This window comes from Podarcis cretensis (genome assembly GCF_951804945.1).
Source record: "Podarcis cretensis genome assembly, chromosome: 6".
In the NCBI taxonomy this organism is placed as follows: domain Eukaryota; kingdom Metazoa; phylum Chordata; class Lepidosauria; order Squamata; family Lacertidae; genus Podarcis; species Podarcis cretensis.
In genome coordinates this window covers 33,128,738-33,142,589 of record NC_137175.1, presented here as the reverse complement: position 1 = coordinate 33,142,589, position 13,852 = coordinate 33,128,738, and the positions used below count along the sequence as shown (strand labels likewise).

At 41.7% G+C, this 13,852-nt stretch overlaps 1 protein-coding gene across 8 annotated transcripts in view; it reads right to left on the bottom strand.

Moving 5' to 3' along the window:
- PPFIA4 (PTPRF interacting protein alpha 4) overlaps positions 1–13,852 on the bottom strand; it is a 108,402-nt gene that overhangs the window by 40,171 nt on the left and 54,379 nt on the right. For 6 of the 8 annotated variants that reach the window (XM_079978914.1, XM_079978915.1, XM_079978916.1 and 3 more), the window contains 10 exons: positions 12,503–12,604; positions 10,626–10,790; positions 9,875–9,949; positions 8,865–8,966; positions 8,239–8,460; positions 7,031–7,177; positions 5,778–5,912; positions 4,771–4,854; positions 3,762–3,893; positions 576–638 (listed from right to left, as the gene is read on the bottom strand). In XM_079978914.1, the coding sequence (XP_079835040.1) occupies positions 576–638; positions 3,762–3,893; positions 4,771–4,854; positions 5,778–5,912; positions 7,031–7,177; positions 8,239–8,460; positions 8,865–8,966; positions 9,875–9,949; positions 10,626–10,790; positions 12,503–12,604 (1,227 nt within the window). The remainder of the gene's footprint in view (positions 1–575; positions 639–3,761; positions 3,894–4,770; positions 4,855–5,777; positions 5,913–7,030; positions 7,178–8,238; positions 8,461–8,864; positions 8,967–9,874; positions 9,950–10,625; positions 10,791–12,502; positions 12,605–13,852) is intronic. The other 2 variants (XM_079978919.1, XM_079978921.1) reach the window with 1 other exon arrangement.

Here is a 13,852-nt window from a genome sequence, read left to right as displayed (position 1 = left end):
CCTAAAAATCATTGAATGCAAGCATCAATACCATAAACAAGAAGATCATGCAATATAGTGCCATTTTTGTCCACATATTAAAGGTAGGGGAGTGAAGTAGTCCTGCTACATCTATACAAAGGGTGGGAGTCAATTACTGCGCCCTGCCAGCAGAAGCCTGCACAAGAACTTTGGCGAGGGCAATGTGGTTGGATAGGTCTCCAGTTAAAATGTTGAGATGACACTAGACAGGATTCCAAAGGGAGTTATTTGCAGCTTACTTTAATACCTTTTAGCTAAGATCCTATCCCTACTAAAATCCTGCCCCAAATGCAGTGTTTGTGGGCAGAACAGAACCACTTCAGTCCTCTATGAGGACATCCTGCTCACTGGAAATGAACAGTTTGATCAGCTTCTCTTCTAAAAGAGAACCCAGCAGGGAAGCAAAAAACTATTTATAGTGATCTATAAAACTATTTATAGTGATCATGATACAACCATTTGACAGTTTCTGATCATGCAATTTCAAGGCAACAAAAATGCACTTAACAAATATATTTGCCACTCCTTCCTCAGTTCCCCGGAGTGGCATTTACCTTGTCATGCTGCTGCTCCTCTATTTGTTTTTGGGTATTTTCCAGTTCTTGTAATAATGTGTTCTTAAAAAGCAAAGGTGAGTAATTACAAGAGAGAGAAAGGGTGCTTCAAATTTGATTTAAAATTGGAGCTCTTGGAAAACAAATCTACTTCCCCAAATGATCAAACTTTTGCGGTAAGGAATATGACAGAAAAATGCACTGGAAAGTGTGGGCTAACACTTTCTTGATGCAATTCATCTAATCTCCCCACAAACAAATCAGACTGAACACTCATTAAGAAACCAACGTTGTCTCATCTCTCCACAAACCAATCAGGCTGAATGCTCATTTAGCAAGGGACCAAAGATATAGGTCTCTAAGTAAAGCTGTTCAAGTGGCTTTCTGGAGAACTCTGAGTATTGAGATTGAAAGCCATATATCAGAACAGACATCTGCATTGTCCAAAAGATAATTGTAGAAGTGATCCCTCCACAAGAGTTCACATGAGCCTCTAGGGAGGATGCCAAAAATTAACTTCCAAAGGCAGCAGTATGCCAATTTACAAAACAAATTAATATATTTATTAGCATTCATAAAGGCAAATGGTATTGGGGAACCTACAAGGCTACTTAGATTTGACAGTGACAAATCTGAGCCAATGAAAGTTCTTTATGCCAAGTTTCTAAACTTGAGACCAGTAGAACAGGAGGGGTTCCCAGATGGTCAAACAATTAGGATTTCAGCCCACAGCATTACTCCCTAAACTCACATAAAATCACTTACACCTGGATGCAGAGCATGCAAAATGCTACTATTATTATTCTTCAGCACCAGTATAAACGAGATAATGGAAGAGGTAATGACCCATTGGTGCCCTAAATTCTGGGCTCATTAGCTACAGAGGAAGAATTTGCTATAAATGGCAATGAGTGCTATCCTTGTTGATAGGAAGAAAAGCTGGCTCCCATAGAGCAGATCCCTACATGGTGGAACTTTTTGCAATTCAGAGAGGAGATGAGCTCAGCCTAATGGTTGCTTTGTGTGTTACCTGCCCATACACCTAACTCCTTGTATGGGAGTTTCCTCTGTTCCCTTTTCCATGGGGGGAGGGGGGGAGAAAGAGAATAAGTGTATCCTTAAAAAAATATGAAGAGGTGTGAGTCAGGTCCAGAGCCGTCTTTCCCATATGACTTAGTGGTGTGTTGTGCCAGGGCCCCGGCCTCTCAGGGGCACCCCAGTCAGTGGGGGAGCTGTGCAGCTTTGCCGGCAGCCTCCCCTTTCCCTGCACGCCCACCAGCTGCGCCCCATCAATCATATGGCTGGTGGGCATACAGCTTGCTTCCCAAGCCTCTGTGGGAGGAGAGCAACCCCTGCAGAGGCTTAGGATGGAAGCTGCGCCCCGCTAACTATATGGCTGGCGGCTGCGCAGCTTCTCTCCCAAACCTCTGCGGGGATTGCTCTCCTGCAGCAGCATGGGGGAGAGTTGCGCACCCCTCCCATGGCTGGCAATGCGCAGCTTCGCAACCCCCCCCCATCCATGGTTAATTTGGGGGCGCTGAGCGAATATTTGCACCCCGGCACCACATCTGCTAAAGACGGCCTTGGTCAGGTCTCTATCATACTGGCAACATAGCAGAGCTAGGGCTGAAAATGGGTAGGCTTCAAAAATGCATTCCACCCCTGAAAATGTACTGTACTGAAGAAGTCCCTGTCTTTCCCTAGCAGATTTCAGCCAGGCAATTGTGCCTCACTGACTGCTGTTATGGCTCCCTTTTGTGCAATTTGGAACTTGTCACACCCCAAAACCAATACTACAGAGCTGACTTTCTATGATAAGCATAAGGTTGTCCAGAGTGGCTGTCTCTGTTATGCCCCTCCTCATGGCATCCATTTTGCATTATGCCGCACCACACACAGAAGGCAAGTTTTGACTGGTGCCCCCAGAACACTCTCAAAATTCTAAATGTGCCTGTGGGTACAAAAAGGTTTGCAGCCCCTGGCCTAACACAATCAGAGCTCAACAGACAACTAGACCAAACGAAGATTATTTTCTTTATGACATTCTTTTTATCACATTTTTGACATGTCCAATACAGCTGATCATCATTGCACATTGTACATGATAATAATTAGAAGAGAATGGAGTGATTGATTCTTACGGAGCTTATTCTCATTGAAGTTGACACAGTGAAGATCCAACTTCACACAGTATAGATATTATCATTGCTACACACTAGCAGAAGAAAAAGAAAGTGGTAGGGACACTTAAGACGGTTCAGCTGAGGTATGAGGTAGTAAGTGAATTGACATCTGTGCCATCCAAATTACTAACAAATATTTATAGACCCTTTGCCATTACAGCAGTATTTATCTCAAAAGTTCAGGCTAGACTGCCCCTTCAAAACCATGCACATGAGGTAACAATTTGGCAAAGTAAAGTAACAAAAACATTTTAAAAATCCCCCCCCATCCAACCAATTACCCATCCATCCTCAATGAACAATGGTTTTTTGATACCACTACAAATACTAGATGCCAATACATGATGATGTAGGTAGATGTGACTTGATCTCACACAAGAGAATCCTAAAAGCCAAAATTTTATTCCACATTTATTGCAGCAGCCAGTTAAATTGTACCAACAAATCATTCAAGAAGCCATCAGTGCAATCCTCTATCCCTTAGAATTAGTTAGAATACACTAAGTCCAAAGGAAGATGCAAAGGGACCAGCAGAGCCCAAGGCAACAAAGAAGGAGGCCTTCTCTGCAAAACCACTCTCTAAGATCCTCTACTTGTGGCTTCCAGTTAGCTAAGCCAAACCATGGACCCCCTACTTTTGAAATTTTTGTTATCTCTATGGTAATTTTTGTTACACATGAGTAGTGTCACAGACTCTCTGGATGGGTTATGCGGACCCCTTGGGGTCAGAAACCACCACTTGAGAACCACTGCTCTACTCCATAGCAATAGTATTTTGCTAACATTCATTTTTAAAAGAATATTGGGCCTGACTCAATAGTTGGAATTAATTGATCAAGAATAGCTATGATCTCAGTTTCTTTTTAGGATGGCCCCAACATTCCAGTCAAACCCTGACTGTCAGCAAAATTATCTTTTCGATCTTAAACATAGCATGGCAAAAAAGCCACTTGTGTCTGACACCCATAGAGCTAATTTTATGAGGTGTCTAATACATACATACCTTTTCTTCAAGGGCTGCCATCCGTTCTTTCAAATGAAGCTGAAGCCGCTCATTGGACTCACTCAGCAGTCTATCCACAGTATCAGACAACCGCTTGTTGTGTTCCTCATTCATTTTCTCCCTCTGGCGGGCCTGTTTGGGAGTTGAGGGGGAATCATGATCAACCAAGTAATTCAAAGAAGATTGGCCTTGAAATTGCTGTAAAATTAGCCCTAATCATTGAAAAATCTCCTCCAAAATAACCTTCTTTCTAACAACCTAATGTAGTAAAGTTTTCACAAGCATACTATGTCCACCATATTGATTGGAAGATTTGAGAATCCACTTTCCAAACTGTTATTGGTTCCACTACATCAGCTTATACCAGTGGGGAGCCCAATTCCTATGAATATTATTTACACTGCAAATTAAGAAGTGATTTTATATCATTCAGTGGTACAGATTTATTCTTGTGTACAATAATGACCAAAAAACCTTTCCTTGCAACTATTGTGAAACTGCTTACTGAAATTAGTATTAAAAGTCTTTGAAATGGCAACCCAAAACAAAATAAATGTTTTGTTAGTATACATTATAGGGCTATCAGGAAGGAAGATGAATAGATTTTGGTAGGAGTGAAATTATAAGAAGTCCCATTTTATTTCAGAACTTGGATTGAATTCAGAAGTGCTGACCACCATCTGTGATACAACTATTCCACTACGCAGAGCTGAATTATAAAGGAATTATAAAGGAGTTTCCTGTGTGCCTGGGTGTCACAACTTTAACCATGCCATCAAAACTCAGCCTTAAAGAAGCAGGCTATAACAGCGTGGTCAAAGACTTGCAGAAACCATGTGATGCAACACTTGTGAATAAGACACTGAAATCCTAGTAGTAAATGTAGAAGCTAACTCCAAATCATCTTTCTCCCTCCCACAACAGGATCCTGACCTAAACTGTGGTGCTGTAAATAAGGTGTTAAAAATGATAAAAAGCAGTGCTATATACTCTACAGAAGTCAACCTACCCTTGCTAGTTCTTGGTTCTTCTCCTCCAACTGAGTCTCCAGCTGCCGCAGTCGCTCTTCAATACTTCCATGCCTTTCTTCTGCCTACACAGAACAAGACAGTCCCAAAGGAATGAGCAATTCTTACAAGCTCTGGGAATTTGGATAGGGAGCAGAGATAAGAGATACCTGTTCTTACATAAGAACATACTGACACAGCAATCAGGCAGAGTGCAGTACTACACAAAAATATAGGAATGTGACCATAGTGGATTTGTTCTCATGAGATATTTGGGTGGGTGTTAAACATAAGCTGAGGGATGCTGGGAAAGGTCTCTCTCAAGCACTAGCACATTAATACACTGGAGATTCTTACTGAGCTCAGCTCTAAAATAACCTTGCATCAAGCTAAGCTTGAGGAAGTGTCATATGGACCTTCTGAATTTTGCTGTACAAACTTCACAGCAACTTCCTGGTCCATATCACTCCTCGCAATGCCTATTTCATTTAACAGCTGCACAATTAGTTTAACAGAGATTTATGCTCCTGTCCCATTTTTTAATGCCTGTATAAAAGTAGCAATCTCTGAGGTAAAAGACTCAGGAATGGTAAAGGGACCTCAAGCCCTTGTTCTAAGTTTGCCTAGCCCAATGCTGTGCTTGGCTTCTTGGTTGAAAAGAATGCACTTTAGGTTATTCTTGAGAAGCAAGCCCTGCCTTCAGATTCTGGGTGCCTAAAACATACCTATGAAAAAACCCAGCATGACCTGCTAGAGCATCATTTAAAAACAAACAAACAAAACCCTCCTTAGGAGAGGCCACCATCCAAAGAGGTGACTCATGATACCCAGCTACTGCAGAAGAGACAATACAGAGCAGAAAGGAAAAAGTAACACTTGTAGCATGAATTAAAAAGCTCCTCTTTCTTCCACCTTTCTCCTCCATCCCAGGAAAGTTCTGAGTTCTGGAGAAACACTAAACCCTTTCTGTACCCTGGGCTTTGAAGCCAGCTTCTGGTTGCATACTTACCTTGGTGAGTGCTGCTATCCTTTGGGCCAGCTCAGCTTCCACCTCAGGCAGCGTCTCAGCTTTCCTCATTGTCTGTTGCAGTTTCTGCTCTGCCAGTTCGAGAAGCTCCTGGAGATGCCGTGCTTTCTCCTCACACTGTAGAACAATGCAGAATGGCAGTCATGAAAAAGGGGGTGACCAAACACAGCTTCAGCCTGCATCCGTTCCTGGACAGGAATAGTCTGGTTACAGTAGTCCATATTCTAGTAAGTTACTCACAGGCTTAATGTAACAAGTTGTACATGGGGGCCGTCCTTAAAGATGACCAAAGCTTCAACTAGTGCAGAATGTGGCTGCCAGAATGTTAATGGGCATTGACTAAGGGGATGCTATTGCACCAATTCCAAGAGAACAACTTGGGCTGCCTATTTGCTTCTTGCCTCAATTAAATGTGTTGGTTTTAATCTTTAAAACTTTAAAAGGATTGGAACCTGGGTATCTTGAATATTTCTTCCTATATAGCTTGCCTGTATCTTAAGATCTACACACAAGTGTATCAACCAAGCTAAGCCTTTTCCATCATGGCACCCTCAACACAGAGATACAGTGGTGCCTCGCAAGACGAAAAGAATCCGTTCCGCGAGTCTCTTCGTCTAGCGGTTTTTTCGTCTTGCGAAGCAAGCCCATTAGCGGCTTAGCGGCTTAGCGCTATTAGCTGCTTAGCGGCTTTTAGCGGCTTAGCGGATAAGTGGATAAGTGGCTTAGCGGCTTAGAAAAAGGGGGGGGAAGGGGAAAAAAGTCGGAAAAACTCGCAAGACATTTTCGTCTTGCGAAGCAAGCCCATACGGAAATTCGTCTTGCGAATCACCTCCAAAACGGAAAACCCTTTCGTCTAGCGGGTTTTTCGTCTTGCGAGGCATTCGTCTTGCAGGGCACCACTGTACAACTGGTGCAAACTTATTGGTGTCAAGTGAAAACGTTTCTGTTTCCCCAGGCATTTTATTTGTGTATTTTGACTGTATTTTATTGTTTTTCATTTCATGGTTGCACTTTTGGTTGTATGACCTTTTTGGCCTTATACTGTACACCATGCTGATACCTACTTGTGGTTGATTAGTGTTAAAATCATCAAAAAATTAAAAATTAAATATATATATATTCAAGAGAGTATGTCAAAGGAGGGCCTTGAAGTACCTATGTCTATAGCCACACATGCCCTTGACTCAGGGAAAGGAAGCTGGCTTTTCAGACTGCATGCCATTAAAGCCTGTTACCTGGCGATGGAGAGACTCTTTATTGGCCAGCTCATTCTCTAGTTTATCATTGAGGTCATGAATGGAGGTGGCTTCTCTTTGGGCTGCCAAATAGCGCTTCTCCAAGGTGGTGATCCTCTCCTCCATGTCTTCTTTCTGTGCCAAAGCCTGGTAGGATGAGCCATGAAGAAAGTCACGAACTTTGTGGTTGTATGGCCCTCATGATGATAGAAAAATCTGCCTGAACCACAGCATGAGAAGGGCTTGTTATGACTATTGAGGTACTACACTGAAGCTCAAAATGCAAATTCTCTCCGCATTAATAAGCTGTCCCCATTTTGAAAGGTTGTATTGGAACCATTTAAGCTGATTCCAAATGAAAGTTGGGCTCACACTTGCCTCCACCACTCTCCAGCCCTGCCCAACAGCCTCATCCATCTTTTCCCCTCTAAACAACCATAACTTGAGGGACAAGGCAAATGGTGGTGGAGGCTCCCACCAGTCAAACCTCATGATTGCAAGAAATAATGCTCTATGCACCATTTGCAGCCACAAGGCCTTTCCTGTGTTGTTGAGAACCCTCCCACTATCTGTCATGTCTTTCTCTTCCTCAGGGTTTTTGGCTTGATGAAGTAGAGAGCTGGCAAGGAAGGGAAAGTGGCAAGAAAATGGTAATTGTACTTTTAGAGTACAGTGGTACCCCTGGTTACGTACTTAATTCGCTCCAGAGGTCCATTCTTAACCTGAAACTGTTCTTAACCTGAAGCACCACTTTAGCTAATGGGGCCTCCTGATGCTGCCGCTGCGTGATTTCTGTTCTCATCCTGAAGCAAAGTTCTTAACCCGAGGTACTATTTCTTGGTTAGCGGAGTCTGTAACCTGAAGCGTATGTAACCTGAAGTGTATGTAACCCAAGGTACCACTGTACTCACAGGGAACACCTGAAAAACTGGTCCCCCCACCCCAAAGTATTCTACTAGAACACTGAAAGCCCAATTAATTGTCTGGGCAAACTGGGAGGAGGCAGGGTCGCAAATCTCTAGTTAAGATTTTAAAAAAATACTTTGACACTGAATAACTAAGCTCACTGCTAGAAACAGCAATAACTTTCTGCAAGCAGATGCTCAGACTATTTTATTTTTGCCTGGAAAAAATAAGATGGATTTTAAAGTTGCTTCAGAGATTCTCTCGATAACATAGTTTATGCTGCTGGAACAGAACTCTCTCACCTCTCTTAGGTCCCTCTGGTACTTGCCGCTCATTTCTTCTGATTTGATTAGGTCCCTCCTGGCCGTACTTAGATCTTCTTCTAGCTCAGCAACACTGGCAGCCAAAGCAGCTATTCGTTCTTTAGCTTGCGCCACCTCAAAGTTTTGCTTCTCTAGAAGTTCCTGCAGTTCCACAGTCCGGCTTGCCTCATCATCCGGATGTATAGAGCCGTTAGGAAGTCTCTGTGAAAGTCATATAACACAGAACTATGTTTCCAAGGAATATGCACTACCCAGTCAAACACAGTACCAAACAAAGGCCACTGAGCGACATTTCAATAAATTAGCTCACCAAATGAACTATCGGTTTTTCTTCTTTCTAACAGTATGCAAGAGATGCTAGATTGCTACTGTAACACTGGTCTTTTCTGAAAAGGAGGCATTTTGAGGTAGCTGTAACTTGCCACTGGACATTTATTCAACGGGGCTATTATTGCAGAGTTTAAAAATAGTAAGGGAACATAAAATTTATCAGTAAGCAAAGGGTTCCCATTTTGTACCTCTGGTTGAATGACCCACAGCTGTAAACACATAGTACTTCAATATTACATTAGATACTCTCCACTTCCAAGAAAGATGGCTCTCACCTTCCAAAGTAGCTTCTGCCCAGATTCTTTTCCCTCAGTCCTTTTATCATCTTCTCCTACAGGTGCTTCCCTCTGGGAGGGGCCTTGCTGAAGAGCACTTACCTGAAAAATACATTTTAAATAAACACTTGTACTTAAGGTTTCCTTAAGTGTGAAAAATAAGAATGCAGAACATGCTGAGCTTCTTGTCCACCTTCTATTGTTGCTGTCACTGTTAAGAAGCTGTCATTGCACACACTTATGAAGGAGAGTTCTGTAAAAGCCAGGATTTTTACTATGCAAAGTGATTCAATAACTTAGTGTGGGAGCATAGGTAACTGGCACTGTAACAGGTAATTTGACTTCTTTTTGTGTAAGACCAGCCTGGAAATTAAGGGCCCAACCACACAATATTGTAAAAGCATGAATACATTTAATGTGTCCAATTATTGTTTTTCAAGTAGAAGCCGTGAGGTATGAGCTGATCAGGTCTGTGACATGCAGGGGTGTATCCTGTATCTTCCTTTCACCTTTAATCTTGTAATATATTTTTTTCTTTCTGCTACCTAGTCACATTACTTACCGCAATTATTTTTGGTCCCCACCCCCCTTTGCAATATTCTCTTGACATAAGTTTGTTGCTGCAATGTGTGCTTCTTAGCAACTGGTCCTTCCTCCCCCTTCCTGTACATTTTTTGTTTTTTCCATTTATGAAACCCCATGTAGCTTTCCACAATTATTTTAATTATCTCTCATAACAATGGCTTCAAGTTTACCTTGGTTGTTACCAAAATTCCTTATATAAGTATAAAATAGCTTTAGAGGAGTATTTAAAAAGGGATTCTTGTCTAAAAAAAAATAAGAGAGGAAATATACAGGAGTTTGTGTCACAAGTCCAACAACTGAAGCAAAAATATAAAGATCGCATGTCACATAGTGCTGCAGATAATTTTTTTCTGCAATCAACAGTCTTAGTTTCTTTTATTTCACCTCCCTGAAATCCACAGTACAATCTAAAACCCAGTATTTACCTGTTGGTGAGCACTAGAAAGCTGTTCTTCTAGTGTAGCTACTCGTTCCAGTGCTGCCCGTAAGCGCTCTCTCACCTGAAAGGAAAAAAATAGATTTTCAAAGGCAGAGTTGACCCTTAGAGGTGCTTCAGGCAGTTTAGTGGCCTACCACCACCACCCCTGCTCCCAACCATCAGGAAATCTAGTTCATAACATAGATAATTCAATTAAGCCACGCTCCCCTCATCACAAGAAAGGGCACAAAAGAACAGTACGTGGCTCCAGAAGCCCAGCATCTCAGCTAGATTTGCAAGCAATAAGAAACACTAGGTATGATGAAGAGGGCTAAAGCCTGGAATCTTGAGTTAACCTGCCAATTAGAATAAACGTAAAAGGATCTCAGCAGAGATCTGCCTGACTTGGAAGAGCTACTACACTAACACCATATAGCAATATCACTGGGTGTAGAGCTGAACTTGGGTTGGGAGAGTGGAAGGCCAGAATACTCCTTCAAAGGAGAATTGGCACAGATTGAATCCTGCTAACATATTTCTAGGATGCAAAGCAGTAATTTTGGGGACCATTCTTCAAGGGGCAAATGACTGGCTCAGGCTGGAAATTACTCATAAGCAGAAAGTTGATAGGAGATCTGCACGATAGCACTGACCAAAAGCAATACTTTGGGCCATTAGAGACCAGTAACTTAAAGGTTGTGGGTTATAAATAGCTGGTTTTGCTGAAGCTATGCAGTCACGTCCCAAAACAGCCTTACCTTCTCATCCAATGCTTTATGATGTTCAAACAAAGATTTCAATGCTTTTAGAACTTCAACTTCACTGGAGACACCAGATGGAGACTGAGCTTGCCGCTTCACCACAGTCATCCTCAGGGAGCGTTCGTGTCTTGAGACCAGGCACTCCAGGTGCTCTAACAAAAGCTGCAAGGCAAGGAACAGCTCTAGACATTTCTCATTCAAAGTCAATGTGAGGTAAGAAAAGGCTTTATCTGTCCTCTTGTTGATTTCAGAGTATAGCAAAAATAAATATTACTAGTTTTACTAGCAGGCAATTTCTGCCATGAGCATGACTTGAAATAACTTTGCCAGGATCTCTAACAAAAAGCACTCATAAACACATTGCTCAAACAAAACTATGATGACACAAATGACTTTTTTTTCCAGAGCTGAAAGCATTTTGAAAGAGACTCCCTTGTCACTTTTGCCTCAGGTTTTTGTAATAATAATAAAAAAACACCGTGTTGTACCACAAGCAAAAGTTGGACCAAAAAATGTATGTACACATCATAGGAAGCAATGCATTCTCAAGTCATTTTCATATCTCTTAAAAACAGCTATCTCCAGCTAACATCAGTAGCAAGCTGCTTTAAACTAAATTAATGATGTACATTCGGAACAAGTGTGATGTATGTCATTAAAGAATATCAGCATGCAAAATATGTTACATAGATCATTTTGTTAAGTAACAAAACATTATTTCTGCCAGTGTCCGATGAGCAAGATTCCATGTCTTGGGTTACTACAGCTAAATTAATAAATGTTATGTGGTAGATGCATACAATATCTACTGGCTTACAGGTAACCAACTTCTTCTTTCAAGAATGTGTGTGTGTGTGTGTGTGTGTGTGTGTGTGTGTGTGTGTATTTTCCAGTAGCACCTTAGAGACCAACTAAGTTTGTTCTTGGTATAAGCTTTCGAGCGCATGCGCACTTCTCCAAGAACAAACTTAGTTGGTCTCTAAGGTGCCACTGGACAATTTTTTTGTTTTTTTATATATTTTGACTGTGTCAGACCAACACAGCTACATACCTGCTTCAAGAATCTAATCAGTGATGTTCACATTTGTTAAAAAAAAAAAAGGTGATGCAGTGAGATGTGGGTTCAGCAAGCAAAAATAGTCGAATATAGCAATCAGCAGGGGCTTTTTGCGAGTCAAGGATTTGCCCTTCCCTTATAAGCCCAGACCTAGGGCTATCACAAAACTTGATTTCTGCAGCACTTCAAGAGCATGCCAGAAAAAGCATCTGAACAGTAAAGGGTGGGTGCTAGGCAGAAATGGTCCAGTAACAGGCATATTCTGGAAGTGTACACAAAGCTATTTCCCTAGAAGGGGCAAGTTTAAATCTGCACACTAGTAATGGATGCTGCAGGTTGAGGTTTCTTAGCACACCTGGAGGCTCAGGATTATTGAGATGTAGGGCAAAGATAGTTGTGACAGAGGACTGAATCGTCTCTGCAGGCATAAACATAAGCTGTACTGGAATAAGAATAAAAAAACAGCAACATTCTATAGAAATTAAATTGGATTTTACAGAGATTATGCTAAACCCTCCCCATTCAATCAAGAATACAAGTCTCCTATCAAACTCTATTCACTGGGTGGGAAATTCCATAAAAAGCCTTCTATCCTGTTAAACTTTATCCAGAGGGCAAATTGGATACCTCTGGCACAACCAAGAGAACTTGAACTATGCTGGCATACCTTGAGCCTAGGTCAAACCAAGTATTTTTATCTATTTGTGTTTGTTTCATAAAATTTATACATAGCTTGATTGTTTTAAAAAACGTTGTCTTTGAAGGTGGAGGGGGTGTTTCTTTCAAACCAGGCAGCCAACTGGGCTTCTCTACTCACCCTTGTATTATTACGCTCTGCTTTCAGTTCAGATATTTCCTCTTCCCTTTCCAACAGCTGCTCTCGGCATGCATTGAGTTCCCTAGTCAGTGTTGCAAATTCCTGCAAAGAAATCACATTTTTACAATCATGCGGAGCCAGGTTTCCTCAGATTCCCCAGCTTTAAATTAGCTTTTTTATGAAGAAAAAGAAGCATCTGCATGAAAAAACATGGTTGCATCACATGCACCCAAGAGGATCCCCTTGTATTACCAAAAATGGGCTGTCACACAAAAGAGGACGAAAGTCATCAAAACAATAATCAGAATTAACAACAACAGAAAAGTAATACAACTTTTCATTCTGGGACTCCTTGGTGGGTTTTTGTGACACTTCAAAGGTAAGCAAAGGCTCTGTTTAGTGAATTACAGTACTTTGACATACAGTGGTACCTTGAGTTTCAAACTTAATTCATTCCGGAGGTCCGTTCTTAACCCGAAACTGTTCTTAACCTGAGGCGCGCTCTCGCTAATGGGGCCTCCTGCTGCCACACTATTTCCGTTCTCATCCTGGGGCAAAGTTCGCAACCAGAGGTACTACTTCCAGGTTAGTGAAGTTTGTAACCCAAAGTGTTTGTAACCCGAAGCCTTTGTAACCCAAGGTACCACTGTATAATAAATGATATTCAGACTAATCTGTCACCCAGCCAGCTTATGTATCTGCAAAGCCAATATCAAAACTGCCACCCCAATGCATTCTAATAAGGCAGTACTGGTTCCACCAGAACTTCTCCCCTGGGTAAGAGCTTCTCACCTGCTCCCCTTTGTACCAATTAAGGAAAGTAGAAACAGCAGGTAAAGCATTTCATTCCAATCAGTTAAGGCAGTGCAACATGCCAGCAATCAAGTGTATCTTCTGGACAGAAAACAGCTTGAGACTTACATGCCAGCTGCTGCCACATGTGAATCACAGTAGTGCAGATATACAGTTTTTTGTTTTGTTTTTCTCCCACATCCAGCAAAATTCAGAATACCCTCTTTAAAAATAAGCAATGTGGGCATCTACTTTTTTAGCAGTAGAAATCAGACATCATAAAACTAAACAGTTTTATGTAAGTCAAAGTATTGTTGTCCCAGCCAGGGAGCAATGTCAAAGGTGCCCGTCAATGCAATCTTCACAATGAGCATGAAGTATGTTTCCCACAAAAGTATTCAATAACTACTGTTTTGCTTTTTATAACAGGGACATATATGGACTCATTTGTTACAGAAGCTGCTGTGATTATGTCTGTGCTAGGGGTGTAGAACCTCCCTGGCAACACAAAGATATGCACAACTGTCAGGGGCTCAGGAGCAGAGGCACAGGGAAGAG